Source organism: Osmia bicornis, chromosome 6 (assembly GCF_907164935.1).
Source record: "Osmia bicornis bicornis chromosome 6, iOsmBic2.1, whole genome shotgun sequence".
NCBI classification, from domain to species: Eukaryota; Metazoa; Arthropoda; class Insecta; order Hymenoptera; family Megachilidae; genus Osmia; species Osmia bicornis.
Window position 1 is genome coordinate 9,804,962 of NC_060221.1, and position 27,293 is coordinate 9,832,254.

At 35.6% G+C, this 27,293-nt stretch overlaps 2 protein-coding genes across 5 annotated transcripts in view; one reads left to right on the forward strand and one right to left on the reverse strand.

Annotated features, from left to right (window-relative positions):
• LOC114877526 (gamma-aminobutyric acid receptor alpha-like) overlaps positions 1-27,293 on the forward strand; it is a 130,398-nt gene that overhangs the window by 54,841 nt on the left and 48,264 nt on the right. The window contains exons 1-2 of one of the 4 annotated variants that reach the window (XM_029190200.2): positions 23-185; positions 25,218-25,372. In XM_029190200.2, the coding sequence (XP_029046033.2) occupies positions 25,314-25,372 (59 nt within the window). In that variant the 5' untranslated portion in view covers positions 23-185; positions 25,218-25,313. Of the gene's footprint in view, positions 1-22; positions 186-24,172; positions 24,222-24,690; positions 24,776-25,217; positions 25,373-27,293 lie in introns of those variants that run through there. The other 3 variants (XM_046286292.1, XM_029190201.2, XM_046286293.1) reach the window with 3 other exon arrangements.
• LOC114877524 (luc7-like protein 3) lies at positions 9,487-17,652 on the reverse strand. The gene is made up of 4 exons (XM_029190198.2): positions 17,506-17,652; positions 14,127-14,332; positions 11,417-11,739; positions 9,487-9,731 (listed from the first exon to the last, which is right to left on the reverse strand). The coding sequence occupies exons 1-4, from the start codon at positions 17,650-17,652 to the stop codon at positions 9,487-9,489; spliced, it is 921 nt and encodes a 306-aa protein (XP_029046031.2).

A 27,293-nucleotide genomic window follows, 5' to 3' on the forward strand; every position in this document is an offset into this window, starting at 1 on the left:
AGTGTATGTTAACGACAGTGAACAGTGGTTTCTGCGGCAAAATAATTTATATTGTGCTGACAAGAACATTTAACAACACTTTTCTACGATCACAAATATCATCGTTCTTGTTACTATGTGATGAAGAAATCTTTCCACTGTCTAGCATGTAGCCTAATGATTTTATAATAAATCGAGCTTAATAGGTGAGTGATACAAATATGTTGTTATTATTATTATTGCGAAAATAGTGGACTACGAATGATTTTTTTATGATTACTTTGTGATCGTGTTGTATTTTGACAATGCTGTATGAATAATTATTGACGGTTACTTTTAAGTGTTCGTTTATTGTGTATGTATTACATAAGTATTTCGCACATGATCCATATGCAGATGTATAATTAAGTGTTTGACTTTATTTTGTGTTAAAGTTATTTGAAATTAAATCATAGTAGGTACAGAAAATATTCGAACACCGATCCGCTCCAAACAACACATCGTAAAATTGCAGTTTATTAACTAATTTTTATAAAGCAACGAGTTTATACATTTTTGCAGAGATCCTTAAAAAAAGTCATGTAAAAAGAAATTAACCGGAAAAATTTGAAAATCAAGAAAAACATAGTAATAAGTATTTACAGTTAGTTCTTGAACAACGCGATACTTGATCTGAAATACTCAAATGTTACCTGACTCGAAATAAGATACTCACTATATCGCCTCTTCTTTGTTTGAAATCACCCACAGAGTGAAAGATTTAAGAAGTCAGAAGTCACTTATTATTAGTGTTAAAATGACAGGGCATGTTTATTACATTCTACTGTTTTTTGAAAATCACGTCGCTGTTTTACTGATCACTTTATGATTTGCTGCTACCTCGAACGTCTGGCTCGTTTTTCGTGTTCCTTTTTGTTTCGTTTCTAGAATAAAGTCAAGTTGAATACCATACCTGATCCATAATGAGCAACTGGTTGGTCCCGAGTGTGTTGCTTGTTTCGGAACAAAACTGATTGGAATACTAAAATGCCGCATAGTTGAAAATCCGTTAAAAATTTTTGACTCTCCAGAAACTTACAAGGAAACATACCCAAGTGTCCGTCTCCGATTTTGATGAAATTTGGTAGATATATTAAGCGGGTGAAAATAAGATATTTCTTATATAAATTTTGTAACATATCTTTTTGTATCTGCTCAATCGTAAATTTACGGAGTAAAATCACCTCTTAAAGTTGTAGCTGAAAAATGCTATCTCTTAAGGAAAGGTTTCATGGCTTTTCATGGATTTGCTAAAAAACAATTTGTTTATCACAAAAATATTTATTCATTGTAACTTTTGTTACGGTGCTTTGCAATTATATAATACAAACAGATTAACAGAAAAACTTGCTTTTTCTGTTTAGGAACCATGCGTTCATTGTAGTTAGAACGTCATCAGCTTCTCATGTTCTTATCAATTTAACTAAACTTTAACGATCGTGTTTATTTAATTTGCGTGATCAACCACTCAATGATTTGATACAATCTGGAAGATACTTTTCGCGAATTCTACTTGCACTGGAATAGTGAATACCTTTTTTGTTTAACGACCTGTCGCATCGATAAAGCTTGTTGCAAAAGGTGACCACCACTATTTATTTTCTTTTTTAGTCTTTTAGTTGTTTAGTCTTTTAACCAACTCTTTTCTGTGTAGAAATATTTCATTTTATTTTTTCTAAAATGATTTAATTTAAGTTGGATTTACCTGATTGAAAATATATCAGAAAGAATAACACGAAGCAACACTGTTGCAACTGATGCATAAACTCCTTGTGTCATGAGCTGTATACGGGCACTCACACAAAGAACGGAAAGCACGCACATACAGTGTCCCACGTAACTGGAAACACTCCAATATTTCCTAAACTATTAAAGATACAGGAAATTGCTTTGGTGGTCATTGCATGATAAGATAGAGCAACATTTTGACGTAGACAAATTTTTTTTTGCATCATTATTTTCAAAAATATAATGGCAAAGTTTGGTTTTTTAAATGGAACTATATATTTTTCTTTCGATCATTTGATAGTGCTTTTGAAATCGAATTCATTAAGCTTGCATGTATACACTTGATTTTCATTTGTTTACGAGATATTGCGCTAACAAATTTGGAGATTTTTCACGGGAGAAATTCCCTTCAGTGAAGTTTGGGCCTGCCGTCCCACTGGCCGCCTGTGGTATCCATTTCAAGCGGTCCTGCTTAACACGTGGCACTTGACGCGCGAACAGGACCCCTGCTGATATTTCCCACTGAAGGGAATTTCTCCCGTGAAAAATCTCCAAATTTGTTAGCGCAATATCTCGTAAACAAATGAAAATCAAGTGTATACATGCAAGCTTAATGAATTCGATTTCAAAAGCACTATCAAATGATCGAAAGAAAAATATATAGTTCCATTTAAAAAACCAAACTTTGCCATTATATTTTTGAAAATAATAATGCAAAAAAAGATTTGTCTACGTCAAAATGTTGCTCTATCTTATCATGCAATGACCACCAAAGCAATTTCCTGTATCTTTAATAGTTTAGGAAATATTGGAGTGTTTCCAGTTACGTGGGACACACTGTATACGCCATGCGCGAGAGACACTCGATTTCGTAGATTTCGTTTTTCGTCTCGATAGTTGCATAAATGAAATTGTGGTCTGTTCCATTTGAACACCGATAAACACCATACGGTGAGGAAAATGGTATTTTTCGACACTGTAAGCTTGAGACAGTTGCCGATTTAAGCAAACAAGATGGCTGCCGAATGCTGCATTTTAACAAATATTGGATGGTTTTCTTCACCGATACCACATCAGACACCCTTCCTTGAACTAACACAATGTCACAGAAATTCGATTTTTCATAATTTATTGCTTCTGGAAGGTGTAAAACGTAATCTACGATTTACATGCGTCGGACGTAAGAATAGTTCAATGATCCTCCGTCAGAGGCGTTTATGGTATATTTTAGTTAATTTGACCACGTTATCAACACGGTCGATGGAAATACAAATCGGTAAATTCAGTCGGAATAAAAGTTCTGTTGTTACACACATTAATATTGTTTTATCAATCTGTTTTGTTCAATATGACCCTTGAATCTCCTCTTTTATGTTCGGCAAGAATCCAAACCTCAACTTGAGTCGAATCTATTGAAGTTTTCTTGAAAGGCAAAACTGTAATAGATATGACAATAGCGTAATCCGTACGCTATCAACTATGATGGGTCTCCGTATTTTTCGTTTGTCATTCTACACAATGATCAAAGCAATGGGAATGTTACGAGGCGGAGTGGGCCGGCTGCATAGCCAGGGCTTTATTTAGGTTATGGTGTTATTTTTAGTTTGGCTTAACCAGTGTTTGTTAGGTAACACTGGGAATCTAAGGAAGTAGACGTGGAGACGAACCTACACGTATGGCTAACGTAGGGGAGGTCCAGGAGGTTGGTTATCGTGGACGAACCTAAGTACGTATGGCTAACGTAGGGAACCACAGGAAAGGTTAAGACGTAAAGGCGAACCTACGTATGGTTAACGAAGAGAGCCTCAAGGAGAATGGATATGCGGACGAACGTACGTACCACCTATGACTAACGTAGGGGGAGTCGCAGGAAATGTTAGTGTAGGATGCGGGCGGAAAAATTATGGCGTTTCGTCTCGAGAACCGTTCGCTAGAACTCGTCAGTGGGGCTGATGTGGACGGTCCCTGTCCCAGACGCCTGGGTTGTACATATATTCTCAGATGTTATATATATATATATATATATATATATATGTACATCGACAAGGCCCTTGATAGAGCGTTTGCGAGAAAGGATAGATTATACGCGCGACATCTTGCGGCCATCACGGAAAAAGGGCCCAAGGGCGCCTGAGGCGCTATACTTCGCTTATAACCCCCACATTAGTAATTGGCCTCGTAACTTGAATTATCGGTGCATGTCGAGCGGTAAAGGTACAACTTAGTGGATTCTCTGCACAGGTTATTACAGTTGAATAACAATATATAAATTATAAATGATTTAGATTTATTCTCTTGTGCCGGGACTTTACAATTGTTACGTGTAATTGTCGCGGTATTGAATGAACGAGTCTAGATTTACAACCTTATCAAAGGAACAAAGTGAATTAAGGTAAAGTGTTCAGTTTCGATTCCGTGGAGCAAGAATCTAATCCTTCTCGGTTTTAACATACACGAACAAAGGGAGGACGAATTACAACGGTTAAAAATGCCTAACAGCAAATAACGTACTGTATGGTTACGTGTAACTCGAAGAGCACTTGAATACCCGATCTTATAGAGTTTTCTCGTTGTAGAGATTTTCCGTAAGAGACGTGTACTGACGTGTACTGAATCCTTTCTAAACATTAACTAGACTTGAGGTGCCTTTGCCGCCACCGTTTTTACACTCGAAAATTAAAGTAAAAGGAGTGGTGGAAATGGACGTTACGCAGTTTCGAAGACCGACTATGTTGGGTATACGCATCCAACTCTGTTCGGACCGTAACAGGTTTAGGGGAAACAAAATCTTTGACAAGGTCTACCGTGGAGGGAATGTCGTGGTAAATAATGGTAACTTGACTTTCTTCTCGCTCTTCGATAGTGACTCGACGTTATCTCAATGCCAGAATAGCTTTTGTACGTTCACGATAGCTGTTACACGACTAGAAGCGAGAGAATATGTACGTTGGAAATCAAATGGAAAAGCTTTCTTGCTTTCTGTCATCCGAAGGTACGATACCGTTTTCTTTTTTTTTTTTAAATTGAACGAATTTTATGACTATTTGTCTTTCTTTCTATCCTTTTATAATTGTCAAATGCTAAATATGTATAATCTGTTTTTTTTCTTAGCTATCTGAGATTCGATAAAGAAAAATGCTTATTGTTTTATTTATCTTCAACTTGTCTGAACTGTTAAAATTGCGAAAGTATAAAAATTTTATTGTATTTCGTAAGACACTGAAATTATGCTTACATTTATTTAATCAATATAGTATCCGTTTCTGTAAAAAAAATTGACATGCAGTTTTTCACCAATGGGTGAAACTAGAAGAATAGCCAATCAATCGGTTGTAAAAAAAAAAAAAAAAAAATAGAGAAGTGAGGTTACGTTAAAATAGCTAAGTTTTAACTAAACACCACTTATATACATATAATAGAAACAGAACATGTTATACTTTTCAACAAATACAGCAGTTCTTTCCAGTGAAATATTCTGAAAAAATCGAAATACGTACTAAAATACCTAAACAACGTTAATAAGGAGAAGGAATATAACGTCAATAATTCCATATCGTACTTTATTTTGCCTCAAAGGTAAATGACTGATGAAACCATAAGATGTGAAAATCATTGCAGGGGCTAATTAGAGGGGCAACAATTAGAGAAATAACAAAAATTCATATAAATATATGAGCTGCTCATCTGTTAAATCGATTAAGTTCACAAAGCAGAAGATAAAGAAATTAATAAAATATAGAAAGTTAGATATCGATCAAGTGTTTTGACACTTAAATTTTAAAAACTCAGAAGTGGAGTTGACCACTTTGGTCTGTAAACGGCTCATAAGGTACATACATAACAGACCCAGTGGTTAGCTCAGTGGTTCCCAAACTTTTTTTACTCGAGGCGTACTTTACGACAAATGAAGAAATTTCGGTGAAGAAATATACAGTGGGTGATCAAATTTATTAGAGCCACTCACATAAATTAATGGTTTTACATAAAAATGATTAATTCTTAAATGAAAATCGAATTAAACAGAGTTTTTGTTATTTTTTTATGATGTATTGACGCTTGTGAAGTTATGATACACAGTTGAAAAAAGTGAAAGTTCTTGATTGGCCTGGAAATTCTCTAGCCCTCAACCCCATCGAAAATTTCTGGGAACATTTATTATTAATAATGAATGTCAGTTGATTGAACTTCTGATGAAAGTATGGGCCAGAAGTAAAGCAATCAAAATAAGTTGGTTAAAATGCATCGAAAGAACGCCGAAAAGAATTAAGGCAGTAATTGCAGCAAAAGGTGGCGTTACGAAATACTAACATACATGTGTAAATATAATCTTTTAAATGTATTTGTTTATTTTTATAAGTATCTTTTTGTATATTAATAGTGGAGGATTATTGATTAAAAGTTACACAATGTAAAAACCTTAAAATTGTGGCTCTATTTCTACACAAACACGAAAAACCCACACCATGACTGTTTCATACCATGACTCTAATAACACTGTGCAACAAATTTTAACTTTTTTTTTGTGTTCCGATTCCCACTAGGTGATTCTTATAGTGTTTTACGTCAACCTCACTGCAACGTGATGTAATCAATTTCTACTAAGAAATAGAAATATTAAACAAACTATAAAGAAATATGGGTACTACTTAAATGAGATGCAGTCGCTGAAGATCGTGGTAGTCGATGCGACTTAAACCACCACACAAAAAATAGAGAAAAAACTACTGAATATTCTCAGGATCAAATTGAAAGCTTAAGAATGATATCTACAAAATTACTTGGAAGTGTTCCGCATAAAAATTGTCTCCTAACACAGTATTCACAAGAAAAGAAGGCGACGAAAACTGCACGAGTTGATGTCCATGGAAAGTTTGGCTACAGAGAAAACGCCATTGGCTAAATCGATAAACACCAGAAAGCTTTAGCCATACGACTACATTGAAAAATGTTTTGCTTCAAGGCTTCCGTCAGATTCGAGTTAAAAAAATCCTTGTAAAAGTTGCTTTTCAAGGATCGCAGAGTTGGTGCTCATGGAGATAAGGTTCTTTCTTACGAATAAAAATGCCTATGTTGCACTGTGATAGATTCCCTGTTCCATTCATTTCATCAGTGATATTTCACCCTATTCCATGTGTGTAGCGGTTTTCTATGAACTACCTCATTGAAATTCATCGGTATCATACCTAATTTATTTGACAGTGGTGTATTGTAGCACGAATTATAGATTAGTTTGTTCTTTTATTATATCATACGAAAATGATTTTCTAGATAAATTGAACGGTAATTATGTACTTATTTAGAAGTATGATCTCATCACCAACTTCAGTAACTTAGAAATATGTGTAGGCGTTTAGTGGAGGGGAAAAGGAGGGTTTCGTCTCCCTGGACGCCTTTAGTTCAGGCCGGGGACCGCTAGGTGGCGGCGAGATGATCGGTGTAGTGTTCTCGCAAGCGGATCTGATAAAATCAGATCTGGTAGATTGTGAATGATACAATAATTAACCAGTTAACTACGTTCGACGTGTATACACGTCAATCCAAAACTTTATTTCGGCGCGGTCGACACGTACACTCATCGTGTAAAATAAAAAATTACTATTTATTATAAAAAAGCCAAATTTCAAGAAGAAGTGATAAAAATGTTATTTGGTACGTTTCCTTTATATTACTCATAAAACTGCTATGTATTTTATAAAAAAAAGTTTGATCATTCTCTTTGGTATATCGCACATTCCTTGTACAATGTCTTATTTATTATAAACTGAAATGATTATTTTCCCAAATGCATCTGGTATTCTCCGGATTGTTTTGTATACTTTACTGTATATTTTAACTTCTTAAAATGATCTTTTTCTTTAATTTTTCCTGTTTATCAATTTTATTATTTTTTGACAATTTCTAAGTTTTTAATAACAATAACCTTTTCAACAATGAATTGTTAATTTTTTATCGAGTAAAAATATAATCCTACCTCGTTTTACTCTTTCCGTAAAACTAATAGGAGTACTTGCGCTGCGTTCGACGTGTATACTTGTCATTGCTTGATTTTAATTACGTATGCCGTGAGGGATTTCTATAACTAAATTTTGCAGTTAACTGATCAAGTTGTAAAATGGGAAAAATTGTGAAAGTGAATAGATTTTCATCGCTCGTACGTTTGCAATTTCCATCGCTGTGTGTATTAACAAAAGTCTCGGAGACCAATTTTGTTGTGTATAGCTTGCCTTGAGGTCTCCCAAGCAGTTTCAATGATGCATAATGAAAGTCATGCACACGATTTTCGAATGAAAGGAGAACTGAAAGGAAAACGTTTTACAAATGTGAAAGAGATTAAACTGAAAATTACGGAGGCGTTAAAGGATATTAAAGTTGAAGAGATCCAGAACTACTTTAAAAACTGAAATGAAAACATTGGGATAAATGTAATACATCTAGTGGGAAATACATTGAAGGTGATTAAGTTATGAAAGCCTTTTATTGACAATACACGATTTCTAAAACCGTAATTTCAGCTTCTTTTGGATATTCCTCGTATAGAGGGTATTTACTGTAACTGTGTGCACGATTTTTGAGGTATTTCCAATAATTTAAGAGAAACATGTTTTAAATAAAATTGAGTCTGTGTCAGTTTAACTATGAATAGCAGTATTCAAAATTACCAAAATATGTCTTTTTTTTTAATATAAAATCAAGGTCACCTTGGTTTTTTTTAAATAACAAATGTAGGCGTTTAGTGGAGGAAGGGAGAGGGTTTAGTCTCCCCGGACGCCTTTAGTTCGGGTCGGGAACCGCTAGGTGGCGGCGAGATGATCGGTGACAGTGTTCTCGCAAACGGTCGGCCGGCATGCAGTTCTAATATACATATAGAAGTTCCGAATTGCGGTATGATAGGTGCCTGTGGCAGGGATCGTCTGTTACCAGTCCCACTGACGAGTCTGACAGACGATCCCGAGACGAAAACGCCTTTTTCTCCCCTCTCCTACAATAATGTACTTTTGAGTTCATTACATTGAAATGCTACATTACATTGTAGCTCATATCAAAGCGAGTTTAACGACCTATAATACCCCCTAGCCTTCGGATGACGTTGTCTTCAGAAAACCAACTGCTCTATCGTATACATAGTATAGTATAATTCGATTTTACGCTGCATCCCTACTTTTTTAGATAAATTGAGAAACATCCTAAAAAATTGGTGCCAAATCGGAGTCCCTCGGTGTTCAATAATAATTGTTTAAACACACTTAAACATTTATAATGTATTAAAGATGGGTATCGTTGTATTCAGAAAAGTCTACAGAATCTTTTAGTGTAAACAAAATTTCAGTATCTTTTATAGTTACGCCAGAAAATTTGTTTAAATATGAAAAATATGTTTTTTATTCAAAATCAAATTTCTCAAAAACTGTACGTATAAGAACAGGACGATTTATAGATTCGTAATCAGCGCACTAAACATTTTAAGAAACATGTAGTGATAATCAGAACGTCGAAAAAAAGATTGAAAGGTGGACTCTTCCGGCTACAACCAATCAGACTTGCATTTCCAATTCCGAGAGGTCATTATTTAAGTTAATCTTCTAAAATACTTATTTAAAAATTTTTTTTATATAAAAATGACAAGTAATAATTAAGAATTGTATGATATCGGTATAAAGTAGACGAAAGTTTATTCAAATTTAGTGACCAATTTTCCGACTATAAAAAATCATTTGGTTACGTGAAAGGACAGTGACAGTTTTACAAAGTGCTCCCGCTTTCGCTGTTCCTAGGTTCCCGATCTAAGTCATCTCGATCAAAGATTTTACAGTCGTCAGAATCGCTTTTACTGCTTCCGTTGTCGTCGTCTTCGTTGTATGAATATTTCGGTTGCAGATAATGCGACTGTTGTTTCTGTTGGCTGCAGTTTGGAGAAATTGATCTTTTACTACATTTTCTATCATTCTTATATTTACATTCTTGACGGGCTGGTGTTTTCCTTTTTACTGAAAAATTAATTTCATTTAATTGCTCGATCTCCTTTACTTTTTTAAGAAGTAAGAATAAATTCTATTAAAATTGTATAGCGAAGTCTTGTATAACGAAAAGAGTTCATTTTCTTTATAAGTTAGAAGAAATTTGAAATTATGGAATTTATAAAAATGTTTTATATTTCTGTATTAGTTGTAATAAAATCGAGTAAATATTCATAAAACGGGAGCCATCTTCGATTTTAATAATTGAAAGTAGTATTATAGTATCAATACAGTAGTATTATAAAGTAGTAGTAGTAGGCCTGACTAGTATTGTGAGGAGTTTAGTTGACAATCGCCATTTAGTAAATCGAATAATTTTTTTTACTTTTCTCACTAACAATATAATCTAATGCTATTTGTCCGATTGAGTAACATTTTTTTATTTCGATATTTAACTTCATAATGTCGAAAAATGTAAACAAACTCTTTTCTTGCGTCTTTTTCGATGATGAGGCTGAGTAGTTTGAATTTTGAAAAAAATATGGTCATATTCCCTGAAGTTTCCCCTTCAAAATGAGCTTTTTGGGAGGATGGAGGTTTGAAAATTGGCGTTACAATGATGTTTCTTCGATCGCGTAGAAACTGGTGTTGTATATCACCGCGCGGTATATTGTAAAATTATTTTTCGTCGCGTTCAATTACGACGTAAAATTGCCGGTCAGCAATGTGTTAAATGGTGCATTGCCGATTAAAATCGGCTCAAGAGCATTTTTGACCATCTTATCTTGCTATACCCTTTACTAGTTAGGTATAGAACGTGTTAAATTATATAGGCGTTTAGTGGAGGGGAGAGGGTTTCGTCTCCCTGGACGCCTTTAGTTCGGGCTAGGGATCGCTAGGTGGCGTCGAGAGATCGGTGACAGTGCTCTCGCAAGCGGTCGCCCGGCATATGGTTCGAATATACAGGGTGTTCGACAACAGGTGGGCAATATTTTAAGGGGTGATTCTAGGGATCAAAATAAGACGAAAATCAAGAATAACGAAATAGCGTTTACAGCTTTGTTTTCCAGTTATTAACGTTTAAAAATTCGAGTAAAAAGCGCCAGAAACCTGCAATCGGCTCAGCACCGACGACCGAACGTTAGGTCAGCAGGGGTCGGTACAGTCATAACCAAGAATCGAAGCCGAATGCTGCTGTACCGAGAAAGAGAATAGCACGAGGTAAGTTTCTACTATTCAACGATTCTTGGTTATGACTGTACCGACCCCTGCTGACCTGACGTTCGGTCGTCGGTGCTAAGCGGATTGCAGGTTTCTGGCGCTTGTTACTCGAATTTTTAAACGTTAATAACTGGAAAACAAAGCTGCAAACGCTATTTCGTTATTCTTGATTTTCGTCTTATTTTGATCCCTAGAATCACCCCTTATAATATTGCCCACCTGTTGTCGAACACCCTGTATAGAAGTTCCGAATTGCGGTCTGAATTTAAAATATCGAAGTGGAGAATATACATTCAGAAGAGAAATCACTTATATTCTAATTTCATAAAAAATGTTATTATTCATTATGATTGAATCTATTAATAAGTAAGTGCGTAATAGTATTTCAATAATAGTTTCAAACTAAAGAAACAGTTTGCAGACTACTTCTTTTTTCAGATACATCGTATAGGTAGATACGTTTTTCTACTACTTGTGCGCTTATGGATTCTTACCTTTAGCCTTTTTGTCATCGCAGTAGTTTTTGTTCGGTGGAATAGAGTATTTTGTTCGATCCTTTCGTCTCGCTTTGCTTTTTTCACGGTTAGGCGAAAATCTACAGGCGTTTCTGATATTCGGTTTGATTCTCCTATCGGAACTGTTGTATCGCGGTAACCGCTCCTCTTCTTCTTTTTCTTCATACTTGAGTTCCCGCATTCCTCTCGAATGTTTCAGTGGATTATGGCGTCTTCTGGATTCACTTCGTCTTGTTCGTCTTCTCTGCCTGCTCTGGCTGCGTTTCCGTTTCCTCTTGTAATGTTGCTTATCACGTTTCTCTCTGTACGATTAAGTGAACATTATTTATTGAATTAAATGATATAAAATTTGCTTAATTTTCTTAATATCTGTTCTTGCAAATTCATTATCGTTGTTCACGACTATAAATTGTATGTATTAATATTAATTTAAGCTCTGTATATTGGTTACGTTGGAACGAAATTTTCTTTTTCCCATGTTCATAAATGAATGTTAGTATCTATATTTTGCAAAATTTTGTTATGCATTTTTACATATTTTCCTAATTGTACGATGAGTGAAAAAAGCATTCATACATCGTAATATACAGAGTGTTCGACAACAGGTGGGAGATTTGTTAAGGAGTGATTATGAGGGGTAACTAAGAATGACGAAATAGCGTTTGCGGCTTTGTTTTCCAGTAATTAACGTTTAAAAATTCGTGAAAACGCGTCTGAAACCTGCAACCTGCCTAGTGGCGACGACTGTACGTCAGGTTAGCAGGGGTAGGTACAGTCATAACCCAGAAGAGAAAGCCGAATGCTGCAGTACCGAGAAACAGAATAGCACGAGGTAAGTTTCTACTATTCAATGATTCTTGTTTATGACTGTACCCACCCCTGCTGACCTGACGTTCAGTGGTCGGTGCTGGGCAGATTGCAGGTTTTAGGCGCTTTTTACTCGAATTTTTAAACGTTAATTATTGGAAAACAAAGTCGCAAATGCTATTTCGTTATTCTTGATTTTCGTCTTATTTTGATCCCTAGAATCACCCCTTAAAAAATCTCCCACCTGTTGTCGAACACCCTGTATTTCACACCAACCCATAATTATTTTATAATGACGAAATTAAGTCGGGATCTGTTTATGTCAAAATGTTTAGAATGATACAGTATAAGATGGATAAGCACCTGGTGAGATCCATTCGATAAATACCCGGTAACTAACCCCACTACTCGGGGGGATCCCTCTTGAGAAAGAACAGCGAAGTTCGGCGAGCGAATAGTGTAACCTGATAAAAGCTCCAATATCGATGAGACAATCCTAATGCAACCATGAAATTTGTGTATTTTTTATTTATTTCAAATGAAACTTTTACTAATGTATTTGTGAGATTTTTCTGATTACAACAAGACCAAATACGATATAATTTGGATTGTATTTACTTATTTTATGTACAAGGGAACATCCCCAATGCGAATTTCTTTTTCGTCCATATAGTCCAAATTATATCGTATTTAGTTCTATTTTAATCAATAAAACCTGACGATTACATTGGTAAAAGTTTCATTTAGCAAAAATAAAAAATAAAATAGTTTTGTTGTTAAATTAGTAGGTATTGTCTCACCGATATGCTGTATTCGGTTGCTTTGATTTTCGGACCCCTTTCTCTTCCGCTGTCTGTCTTTTTCTAAATTCGATACCATTTAAAGGCTTGGCTCCCGCCATTTCTATCATTAACCCCTTCCCGTACTTTAACGAGTCTGACTCGTGATGAAGGTTTTGGCCCAAACATGAATATCACGAGTCTGACTCGTGAACAGATAGTCGGGCGAAACATGAATATCACGAGCCAGACTCGCGAACAGACTTGTGAGTTCAACTGCGGTAACGCGTAAAAATGTCTATATATCAGATATCAAAGCTCTTTACATTTCGGCACGTATTGCGACTGTTCTCGAGCGTCTTGTCCGTTTAGCGCGCTTTGACGACTACCGCTTGGGCCCGAGTTTCGTCGAGCTAAATGGCACGGGAAGGGGTTAAAAATCTACACCTCTATTTCGTAAATGCCCGACTTATCTCCCGATTTTCGGGTGCTTATTCAACTTATACTCCAGCCTTGGAATGATATATGTATAAATACATACTTTATTAATACTTAAAAAAATATTTACGGAGTGACAAGTAATAGCTAATTATGTATGTACTGTCTACCGATCACTAGAAGTCCCATGAGAATAACGCAATCTGATTGGTCGCGCTCCACCTCAGTTCACACGTACTTACTTTCGGTCGAGACGTATGATTGGTCGAAGTGATCACATCTACTAATTAGGCTCGTGTAAAACTAAGGGGTCAGTCGATGTGCGTATAGTATCCCCTCTTGCCCCTATACCGTCCCGCGAGACGTCTTGTCATCGGTGGACAGTACTTAGGTACCGCTTTTCACATTAGTACCCGCGCTTCAAGCCAAACGTATGATCGAGTATACAATGTAGAGTATCATGAGTATACATATAATCCTATCGAAATTGTACCGCAAGATTGTTGGATTTCTAATGGGACAGTAAAAGACGCGATTTCCATTTCAAACCTGTATCAAAATAATTTTGATTCTCTCGATCATTACATCTGGTTTCTTTTGGATCTGTATCACAAGTGTTTCAGCTCTATATCTGAACAGTACAGATAATTAACCAACTAACAAACCTGTTTTTCTCTTTGTCATCGGAGCTGATTTTCTTAGGAGATGGTTGCGTGTCGAATCTGCTCGTTCCTTCTACTGATCTTTCGTCATTATTTTCATTCACGAGCTGTTTAAGTGGAGCAGGATTTAACGTGAACAGTGCCTTGTAACGACCACTTCTGTGCCGTAGAAGTCCAGCATTTACTGCATGCTTCAGAGCTCGATGAACCTAGAAAATGTTGTTTCTTAAAGAACGGAAAAGGAGAATATCTATGGATATGTATATGTATTGTTCTATTTTATACTCTATTTTGAATTTTAATTTAGTGAGGTTGAATATAAAAGATGTAATTAACATAACGCCATTTCACGTCACATCGAGGGGGGGGGGTTATTTGGACCTCTAGCATCGCACTTAAAATTATTTTCTCACCTGGTGTCAAACCTGAATAACAGTTAGTACCAGTTCTTTTTGGAAATGTTTCAACTGTATTCATAATAGCGAGTCCAGAAGTCCAAAAATAGATGTTCAGAAAGGTTTTTCAATACTAGTTTCATAACTGGTATTCTATCTATTCTAAGACGAAGTTTTTTTTCTTACATTTTATGACTTTTCATCATTTTACCCAACTTCCGGTCCAGACTCGAAATCGAATCGCGCATCCTTTTGAAGCTTCTTTTATGCTGATTCTAAATATCACATTGATTTTGACATCTGACATGATCAGTACTGGTCAGTACCAGACATGGTCAGTTCCTTCCGGTCAGAACCGGAAGTCCAAAACCCTTAAACGCACGGTTTCAGACCATGGGGAACATTATAGCAAAATGCGTTTCCGTTTATCTCTTATCGTTTTTGTTCCATAGAAAGACGGAAAGGCAGACAGACAGACAGGTTATTGTCGATAAGTGAACCTTGTGGGGTTCATAACCCGCTCTACGGGTTATAAATAATAAGTCCACTTTCCAGCAACCACCACCCTCCAAGTAGCGACGGGGTTTGGATAAATTGTCCACTCATGGGCTTGCCAACCATTATTTTCGGGTACGGAAGACCCAACACTTAACTCGTTGTCGGCGTAAGGAACGTTGATATTGGGACGAAAAAGCTAACCTGAGTGGGTTAGCGACTACACCCACCAGGCGCCTTACACCCGTAGACGGACAGACACATCGGATAACCTATAGCTGCGTTGGGAATTTAGTGTTCTTTTTAGTCAGTTTTCAGAGGCTATGCCCCTTTACTTTCACCGCACCCCACGCGAGGACCCTAGTCCTCGAGACACCTCAGGCGCGTGCCGTATGAATTTTCCATAGCGCATTGGGGCTACATTCGTATCAATAGGTTTCCACGTCACCCATAGGGTACCATTCATACGGCACACGCCTGTGGCCCTCGCGCGGGGCACAGCAAGCGGCGGGAGGACAGAAGCGTAGCCTCTGAAAACTGGCCGAAAAGAGCACTTAATTCCCAACGCTGACCTATAGGAAAGAAACTTCAAGAGAAATAGTCTAACGGCATTTAATAACGTAAAAGTATTGAAGAATACTACTTATGCCAAATCTATTTGAAACTTAAAGTTCGATGAAAATGTTTCACAACAAAATGTCATTAATGTTTCCGTGAGGGTAATAGTCAGGTTGGCTGGTTTTCGTCAGCGAAGTTAAGGTCAACGTTTTGGGCCACATGGCTCGCGTACCCTTAGAGGGTATTTTCGTTTATTGGGGAAAACTCAAAGTTTCTCCTCCGACCGTGGAGGGAAACTTCCTTGTTGACGGGCTTGCCTGGCACCCCCTTAAAAATAGCGAGCCAGCACAATGGAAGGCATTCTGTCGGGTGCATTAGCTGCTGCTGGTCGAGTAAAAACTTGGATAACCTCGCGTAATAAATACTTATTAACGAAATATAGTGGCATTCATTCACTTACCCTCGTCATCGCCTCATTTCTAATACCTACAAAATGAATGCTTATTAATTACTGCAAACCGTATATCGAAGCGATATTCGTATACAGTAAAGCCTCTCACATTATCTGTAAGCTGGAAAATGAAAATTAACAATACGAGTGGAATAGATACTATTTCTCGATCCTCGCGACTGCTTTTGATCTCTGACGACGAGTCGTAAAAGAGGCTTGGCAATAGGCTGATCGGTCGATACGAAGTTACTTCGTGTAACGGTTTCCAGGGTTTGTGAATAAGAGTACTAATTAATAATTTCCATGAAATCGGATAATGTTCTAAGCGAAGTATGGCGTTGAATATGGAAGTTATTAAGGCTATTCCTTTCTTCGGTAATTCCTTAATTCCTTAATTTCTAACTTCTGATGATCATAAAGGTTCAATTTGGAGAGACATTTGAAATGGTGATTGAAAGTATTCCAATATTTCCAATTCATCAGTGATAGATTTAGAAGGAGATGGTTTAAATACTTCAGCTAGGTGATAAACGAACAAGTTTGCTTTATCTGTGAGACTCCTTGCTCAGCCACCTTGTGGGAGACGAAGGGGAGGTACTTCTTGCTGAGGACGTGAAAGCTGTTTGGCTGCTTTCCAAAGAGAGTAATTAGAGTCTGCTGTAGGAGATAAGTTTACTAGAAATTTTCGAAAACAATCATTTTTAAAGTTCTGAAGGATTTTTGATAAGTTTCTAGTGGCTCTATTTAGTTTCCGTTTGTCATCTAGCAGTCTGTTATTATGCCAGATTCTTCGAAGCTTTCGTTTCTCAGCAATTCTCTTCTTTATAAACTCTGGATAGTCGTAACGAATTGGGTATCTCAGATTGGGGTAGAAGTTCGAACCAAATTTATTATATTGCGTGTAAGATAACCGACTGCAGCATTTATATCGTCGTTTGTTCTTAAGGGTCCTGAAGCTATTGTTGAGGTATTGAATGTTTCCCGAAAATGGGCCTAGTTTGTGAGTTTGTTGTAGATGAAGGTAGGGGGTGCGTTTTCGATAATCGTCGAATTAACTGTTGCGATGACAGAAGAGTGATCCGAAGACAAATTCAGGGAAGAACAAGTTTGAATATATTTTGGGGTTACATTTTTCATTTTAAAGAAATCGTGTAAATCAGGCACTTTTTTTGTATCAGATGGCCAGTATGTAAACCAACTAAAACAGACATGAATGTGAATATGTTCAAAGAATGAAAATCGAGAGCCATTTTGAAATGCTTCAGAAGAAATATAATACATTTTTTCTGTCGATGTTAAAAGAGGTATTCGGATGCCCGCTTATTACACACGGGTTAATAAAATTATAGGTATTAATAGTTTCGTCAATAAGTTGATGATTTGATTTGTAATAACCTAATATGTACCAATAAAGATATTAATTATGAATTGATAAAACAATAATATAATTAATTAATCGCAATAAGTCTTTTATCTCTGTCACCTGCATCGTCAAGTTTCTTGGCGTAGATTTCGATGTTTGCCGAAGGAAATCAAGGACGTCTCGAGCGGTGGATCCTTTTCCTTCGCAGAGATGCACCACAGCATCGAGAACACGATTGATTAGCCGTGGTTTTGACGCGAGTACCATGTTGATCCAGTATTTAACTTAAATTGTACTGGTGACTACGAAGCTCTAATAACTGCGTACAACCGATAAAAACAAAATTAAAATATTAATGTATGTATATAGTGTAAAGTTTTTATGCGAGGAAAGAATAATGTTTCGATGAAATAGAGAAACGCAAAAAGTAACATGGCAAAGTTTCTGGAGAATTAACCTTTAGTGTTCGTTTATTTACAAAGAAAGCATGAATTGCAAAAAGTTAAATGGTATATAAGAAAACAACAGTAGATACAGATTCGAATAAAATTCTTTTTATTTATAAAACGATCTGTAAAACAATATTAGGTAATAAAGTAAAAAATATACATAAAACATTTTTGATGAAAATGAAATATAGATGTATGATAAATGCAAAGTAAGTGTACAGCTATGAAAAATAAACAAATTTCAGAAATTAAACATTTTGTCATAATGTTATAGTAGCAGTCGATGTTTTTATTCTGAAGTATTGAAAAAAGGGAAACCGGTTTTGTTAAAATAAAGATAGACTTAAAGATTAGGATAAACAGAATTTTTATATAATAACTTTGTGAATGATATTTGAAAAATATAGTTAAGTAATCAGCGTATTTTACAATCTTTGAATTATGAAAAATTATGAAAACACTTTCGCAAATACACTGAAAATGATGTTTAAGAAAGTACATAAGAAGTCTATTCAAATTTAAAATAAAAATTTAAAATTAATACATATGCTCACTGAGTACTATAATTTGTCAGTATTACGTAATAAGGTACCTGCTAAGAGTTTTATGTAATATAAATATTGGGAGACAATAAGTATTTCTTCATCGCTGAAGAACAATTATACCGAAGAGAAACGAAAATTACTTTATAAATGAAGGACGATATGCACATAAAAATGTCTCCAAACCGCAAATTTAATTAAAACATTTTGAATTTTAATGGAATCAACAGTAAACTGGTATGTAATACAATTCGTTGCTTAGCATTCTTCTTATTCTGTTTTTATTAACCTTGATTTATAATGTGACGTTAGTAATTTCACTGCATTTTTATCATTTCTATGGAATATTACAAATTTATTATAACTGTTAATAATAATTGTAATGAAATTTCGAGAAAATAGATGTTAACTGTGACTGAAGCAGACGAATTTATTATTTGAAGTTGGTACAAAACGTGCCAGGAAAGTATAAAAACCAAATGTGACGTAAATTTGGAGCAAAACGCAGAAAACGTGGATGCTTGAGAGTGAAGTGTGTCAACGTGATTTTCACTTTTTCAGCTGAAATACGATGTCTTCGAAGTAGTGCATCTTCAAACTCTGAGAGTCTCTATGTGTGTACTTTTACGGACAGTCTCCGTGAATTAAAACTAACAGTCCGTTTATTGCGAGCATTTATCATGCTTGAGAGATGTATAAAAATGAATATAACATTCCTTTACAGACTGTTTAGTATAATTCGTTCTCACTGCTTTTATCTACAGAATATATCCCTATATTTTGTCGAGAAAATCTGGAACACTTTGTAAAGCGAAGTTTACAATAATCGGATCTATTAGTGAGCAAAAATTTGTTAAAATTTATATTTTATACACTCCGCAAAACTGTAAAAGAATACGAATGTGTTTCGAATTTTCGCGGTTGGGCCGACATATGTAAATAGGGAGCGTTGCGACTACAAAACAATTGCGTAGCGTTATGTCTTTGCCTCATTGTTTTATTCCGTTAATTTTATATCTCGCACTTCCTGTTTAGAACTCTGTCTAAAAGGCGCGGCCAAACCGTGGCGTCTTTTTTCTTTTTCTACGTTTAATGTAATGTTAAATAAACTCTTATACCAAAGAACAACAAAAACAATTAAGGGATTACCTCTACGAACCCGAAAAATAGGACGAGATTCGGGAATTATTGAGATTAGGTTACACCTCACCGATTTTGATGAAATTTAAATATATTGTAAAACTCAACATTTTTAACAACTTTTTCCTATACATATAACCGCCGCTCGGCCATAGTTTTCGAGATATTTTCGAAAAACTGTCGAAACTAACACATTGAATTCTGGCCATCCGTGTGCGTCCGTGACAACGTACGCATTAATATGAGATCGCCGCTTTTCTACTGTTTCTGCAGGCAACAGCACGGCGACCGATGACCAATATATATCTTGTGTACTTCTGCATTCATGATTTCAATGTATCGTAGCTATGATGGCAGCTGGGAATTTAATATAGCCTAACCTAACCCAATCTACTCTAGCTAATCAGTGAATTAAGTTAGGTTAGGGTAAAGTGATATTCTGGTCGCCGTTAGGCGACCAGACACACATACTGAGATTCAAAATTAATTAAATTTGATTTTTAAGCCCACCCGTAATATATGTATATATGTATTGATGTCGGTCGCCGTGCTGCTGCCTGCAAAAACAGTAGAAAAGCGGCGATCCCATACTAATGCGTACGTTGTCGCGGACACACACAGATGGCCAGAGTTCAATGCGTTAGTTTCAACAGTTTTTCGAAAATATCTTGAAAACTAAGGCCGAGCGGCGGTTATATGTACAGGAAAAAGTTGTTCAAAATGTAGAGTTTTACAACATATTTAAATTTCATGAAAATCGGTGAGGTGTAACCTAATCTCAATAATTACCCGAGATTCAGATGGTTATAACTTTGAGAAAAATGGTCGAATCCAAAAATTGTACAAAAATTTCTTACTACGATATCTCAAAAACGGTAAGACATCCAGCTCTGACACCAACTTTAATTGGTTTCTTGTAGTCAATTTAGGTTATATACCGAACCTGAGTTCTCAATTTTCATGGGGCCATTCGGAAACTATACAAAATTGTACAAAACTGTACCACGATATCTCAAAAACGGTAAGACATCCAGCTCTGAAACCAATTTTAATCAGTTTCTGGTAGTCAATTTAGGTTATATATCGAATCTGAGTTCTCAATTTTGGTGGGGCCATTCGGAAACTTATCTCATTTCTTTAATCTTTCTTGTGAAAATATTTCGAAGACTCTTCTCGAAATGTTTACTTCAATTCCAAAGATACTGTAAAACGATTGCAATTAATGAAAAGCCAGCACCCGAATGAAAAGCAAGCTGATTATCAATCAACACCGCGTGGTCGGTGAAATTGCAAGTTAAACGTATCCTCGAAAACACCTTTCTCGTTGCTTTGGTTTTGTGTAAACGTTTGCACGACGAAGCAGGTATTTGATGGTCGGTTTGTTTGCTAGAATTGTGGTGTCTGTTCGTTTCCCAACATCAACGAGGACGTTAGAAAACGTTGTTTTGTGTCCCGTTTAGATTTCAAAGGACAAGGACTGTTTCTTCCTTCTTCCTCGTCTTCACAAAAAGACGGCTACTGCACCAGACGAATTAGTTCGTTAATTCAGTTGCTTTCTGTAGCCGTCAATTAGCTGCGCCCTAGCTGTCCATATAATTGGGGTTACAAAATGGTATTAATTATCGTCGATTGGCTACGTAATCGAAGCATTAGCGTTTCTGAATGCACTTACTCGAGTGTAATGTGGAATAATCGTTGAGCAGACGTTTTTAAAGGACAATTTTATGACTTGGTAGGGAGCAGAGACTGTTCGATTGCATTATGCTGATGTAATTTACAATGAGTACGTACTGATGGTTATAAAGAAATTTTTGGTGAGATAATGAAAATGATTCAATACATAATTATTATGACGAACGGAAATTTGAATTGTAAATTCACAATAGGTAAAACATTTCGGTCGTTAATGAGGCTTTTTATTCTTATGAAAAATTGTACATTAATGTCAAATCAGGAGAAACTGGAGAAAAGCCTGAGAGTCATACTTTTAGTATAAACCTAGAATTATTTAAACAAAACATTTATACAGGATTTCTATTTATGGCTTGTAGAGGGAGTTCCTCTAGTGCCGGATACTTAAAGTTTTTCTTAAATAAATAAAACAAATATAGATTTATTTTTACTTTTTTTTGCATTAATTACCAGTTAATACTAATAGGTATCAACATATAGTATCAAAACAAGTAACATTATTATAATACTTAATTTAAATTAACGTTAATTAACCGACTTCGAAAAAGGAGGAGGTTACTCAATTTGATCAGGGTTTTTTTTTTAATGAACAAAACCCTTTACATTTTGTAGAGTATGTCTCCTGATTGGTTCTATTAAAAAAACATTTTGCATTTTTTCATTGCTAATGACTTTTATTGTAAAAAACATAATGCTTCATTTATATTTTTCGGCATTTACTCAGCACGGAATGTACCGATCGTAATGAAACCGTTCACATTTAGTAGGAGATATTTTCGCGACGCAACGATCCGACTTGCAAAAATTTATGGAATTTGTTATTGTTAATAATTATTCTCATAGCAAAAAATTTATTCCTTGGTGTTACTCTGCAAGGAATGTACCGATCGCGATAAAACCTTTAATATTTAATACGAGATATATCCGCGATAATCCCACTTGCAAAAATTTATGGAATTTGTTATTTATAAACCATCTAAATTCGATCAATATATATTTTTTTGGTTTATGGTTATTAGCTAACCAATAAAAACGTAAAACCACCTTACGAAATCCTACAAATACTGCTCGTTTTACTAAAAAATATGAAATAAAATAATTTTTAACAAAAAATACAACCGACTTCGAAATGCGCTATAAAGTGTAAAATAATTTATATTTCGTTTATACAATTATGTGACAATTATTAATAAAACGGTACTGCAGCATTCGGCTTTCTCTTCTTGGTTATGACTGTACCTACCCCTGCTGACCTGACGTTCAGTCGTCAGTGCTGGACAGGTTGCAAGTTCCAGGCGCTTTTTACTCGAATTTTTAAACGTTAATTACCAGAAAACAAAACTGCAAACGCTATTTTGTCACTCTTGATTTTCGTCTTATTTTGATCCCTAAAATCACCTTCTAAAAAATCTCCCACCTGTTGTCGAACACCCTGTAGATAGCATAGAGTGGATCGAAATACCATTCAGGCACCATTTATAACAGAATATCTTTTTTAAATTGGTCTAAATGACTTGAAGTTTTTTGACAAGCTATAAAAATTAATTTACTAAATGATAATTTTTGTTGCTTTAAAATATATCAATTTGTTGGAATCGAGAAAGAAAAAAGTAGTAAAGGTACCTTTTGTAACCTTTTTTTGAAAATTTAAAATATACGTTTTGTAGATTTAAGGAAGTTATAAGTATGCATACTGAAAATTTCACCGAAATCGATCAACGCATTTAGAAAGTACAAACAATTAAAATTAGCGAAAATTAAAATTAGCCTTTCGTTTAAGAATATTTTGTTTTAAACAGTATCTGGATACTTTTTCGACCCACTGTAGATGCATGAGGAGCAAATCGCGTGTATACAAATATTATTGGATAAACAATCAGCTAACTCGGTACGACAAATCACTGGTTCTCCGAAATGCCCACCGAACAAATATTGTTTTTTCTTTCATTACTACATGCATCAAAGAAGCCAAATTCATTTTTTTCTTCTTATTTTTAATGAAACCTTTTATTCACCAAACTGTTTCGCCAAACTTATTATGAGTGAATATCTACGTACCTACTAAAAAATGATTAAAATGTTTTTTGTTTAAACTTTATCGTACGTAGGAGCCTTTCAGATTACGTGAACAAAGAAAATTATATTTGAAAAAAGAACCTAATTTTTGTAATGAAATATGCAGTACGTTTTTATATATTCACGCAGCTCTTATTAAAGTAATCTTTACTTGAAATATTTTTCAAAATGTTTACACTAAAATAAATCGTATAGTCCTTTCGCATTTTGCAACTTACGGCTTCGTTTTCGAAATATAAACAATTGATAAGTGGAAAAGCGACTTTCGACACGCACATTTCGAACAGATCACGGCCAAACTCTAACATCATGTTATCCTAAATCAGTATTTAGACAGAGGAGCACGTGAAGAAACGTTGAGGCATGCGTACTGTAAGCGTCTTTCAAGGAAAGAAGTTTTCACTTTTCAATAATGTATTTTAATTAACAAAAGAGGCGTCGCGTATAATATAAAAAGAGAAATGGGGCAACCCCTCGCGTTCGCGCACTCCCACGCAAGCCAGATATATGATCTATATTTCGACAATACCGAACAGTCCCTTGTTCGGTCAAATGCTCTGGATTTTCGGATACAAGCAGTCCTTCGCTGACTCTCTCTTACCACGTAACACGTCATAAAGCTGGTTCAGACACGGCTAGTAGTTTAGTCGAGTGGCGAGTAGTTTAGTGTATGGACACTAGAGTTTAGTCGAGTAGTTTAGTAAAACGGTTTAGTCGAGTCGATCCGTTTCATTGGATTTTGCTGGTCGAGTAGGCTTCCCCCACCACTAACTAGGCTTCCCCCACCACTAACTAGGCTTGCCCCACCACTAACTAGCCTTCGGGACAGACCTGTCCGGACGCATTTCTTTAGTCAAGGGATATATCTTGAACTCTTGATTTTCAAAGCTCAACTGTACTAGTCCGGCCACTTTTCTAGGCACTAAACGGTTTAGTAGTAAGTAGCTACTCCCCACTCAACTAAACTACTAGCCGTGTCTGAACCAGCCTTTACTGCCGCTGTGTCAACGCTCGCGGGAACAATTCCCGATATGACACCTTACGGCCGTCATCGGCAAATCACGCGCTTACAGTACTTATAATTAGTCCTCTAATGACGCAAGACCAACGTTGATCATAGTTATTTTCAAAACTCTGACGATGAATGAGCGGAATTTCTTTCACTGAATATTGTTAGAGATTCATTCACGACAAATGATTAGACACTGTAATTGATTGCTTATATAGAAATTTTGCTCATTGTGAAGTTTTTCATTTCAAGGACATTGTTGATTACTTCAGCCGAAATCGGGATAAAGAACGCTTGATAAAATCTCTTTATTCAATATTTAGAGTTCCGTTATAATTTCAAAATCTGTGTAAGGAATAATGAAAACAATTAGAATTAACGGAAGATTAATACGATTCCGGGATTCATTTCTCTATCCTCTATCTCGGTCAATTCTCCTATCATCAGTATACCATTCATCGACTCGTTAGCGGAGTGCCAGCGTGAGTTTTTTTCTTTTCTTCTTTTTTTACTCTCTGCACACATCACGTTTGCCGTGCAATTAAACCTGAATAATTTCGAATTTTATTTTCAATCATCAATGTGAATCGCGATCGACGACACACAGGCACACACACACACACAGTGAAGCTTTATATTAAAAATGTATTTCGAATAATGCTGCCGCAATTGTTGAAACTCGGTTGATTGAAAAATACCTCCTCCTTCCTTTACACGTAAATAGTTGCCATAATATATAAGCACATTCTTTTAATATAATAATTACGTTTCTTATACAAAGAATTTATACACATGCAGTATGTTTTTAATGGAAGAAGATCTATGTCAAAAAACACTTTATAAAATCTTAACAGAAAATTCTTAATGTCTTTAATTTTAGTAGAAGTTCTTTATAATATTCACTGCTTTTTTTTTAATTTTCAGTTGTAATAGTGAAGGGTATCTATACACTGGATGTTTTAAAAGAATTGATGAATGGATTAGGACAGTACTGTCAGGGAGGATCAGTCTCAAGACATCATGAAGCAGCGAGTCTTACTGACTCTTGTCAATTTGATCACCTCCTATACATCTTTTCTGTAAGTATGAACTATTTTTCTAGATAAAAACTTGATAAAAAAATAAGAAAAAGCTCTAACATAACGCTAAACACAAGTAGGTTATACAAGATGTGAACATAATTGGACCAAATTACACAGACCAAAAATAATGGCCAAATTTCAAGCTGTCGTTGAAATGATGAAACTAAAACTTTATACTTACTTATATAGGGTTTTTGGGACTAGTTATTCCAAATTCGATGTCAAAATTGAAAAATTCAAGATGATGGACCCAATTTTGAAAATTAACAGGAAAGAAAAATGCCTTCGTGTAAGAGCGAACGAATACTTAAAGGGAGTGGGTATTTTTTGGCGTCAAAAAATTCCTTTTTCATTATCTACTTCAGTAATAGAAAATATTTTATATTTATACATATTTATATATTTATATATTTATGTTTATATATGTTTCAAAGTTAGGGGGTCCTAAAATTATGCCGTGTCACAACATTATTATAAAACAATCTCACATCATAGGATAGGTTGTCTTCCTCGTTCTCTTCAAATTCTTCGCAGATATAAAATATTTGGACTCTTCAAAACGGGGTGTCGTCTCGCGACTCGATTCGCTAAACCGTATTGCCAATCGGTGCCTGTCTCAACTTTTGAGGAATGCCGATTGGCTCTTCATGGTCAACTCCTCCACGGCCGACGCACCCCTCGAGGTTCTCTTCGTTGATAGTCTTGTCAACGCTGGTCAGTCTTGTTTAGAATTCCTCGCGAACCACTACGGTTCACTCGGCGGCCTTCGTCTTTAGGAATTCTCGGGAATATCAGTTCGCTCTCAAGCAACCGTCTTTTGACTCGTGGTAGACGCTTGTTCCACCACTCTACATATCCTTAAATACTTAGAACGGGGTACCTCGGTCGGTTTGACCCACTCAATCGTCAAAGGGTCTCGCCGTGAGCAAGAGCTCAAAACACAAAGCTATTTTTATGTAAACTATATTGAATTCAATCAAGATCAAGAATTACAATCAAAGTGAGCAATTACTCAAAATAAAAAAAAATCACGATCACGGTCGTAAATAAAATTGAATCACGGTTATGATCATGATTTTGCAATCACATTGATAAATCACTGTTGGTGATTTTGCACACCATCGTTATTTTTTATTGGCTAAGAGATTTTTCTTCGTGTACCGGTGGTATATCGATCGTGAATCGTATTAATTTTACTAATAGTGAAAGTTCAAGTTTATGGATGGCGAGAAAGAAGAACAACGTGTATATGAAAGTAAATTCTTTAATAAACATTATAGTATATAGTAAAATCGCAAAATTCAAAAACTTGCATATCTAAAACGTGAAAAGTGGCAGATTTATGGGATAATCTAATAGTTATGTTATAAAATTTGTTTAAATACGAAAAACATCATTTTCTGTTTACAAGTAAATAATTAGCCCACGAAGGAGCTCCATAATCTATAAGAGATATACTAGTATCCAAATGTAAGGTGCAACCGAATTTTATTCGGTTTTATGACGTAGTCTTCTCTATTACGACTCCAACTGTCGTTTTTCCTAAATTCCAAACTCGCTAACAATCGGTATTCTCTACACCTGTCATCGACAATGCCGATTTCTCACTTTATAATTATGACACAACAATATAATGAGAGTCTGTTGTATTCTAAGAAGTAGGGTGATTTTATCGCAACGCAAACCAAAAGCGATGCCAACAGTTACTCGAGAGTCGTTCTTTTCATACGTACATACACACCTACACAGTTCTCTCTGCTGTTCAGACATCGTCATACATGTCTTTGCTACGATAGACGGAATCAAATCATCTTGAACCACCCAGTATGAAGGGTTTAAGTCAGACATTCTTAAAGGAATTGTACGTAAGTACTTACAAACGCTGCTTTTTATACATACAGTAAAAGCTGGATATATG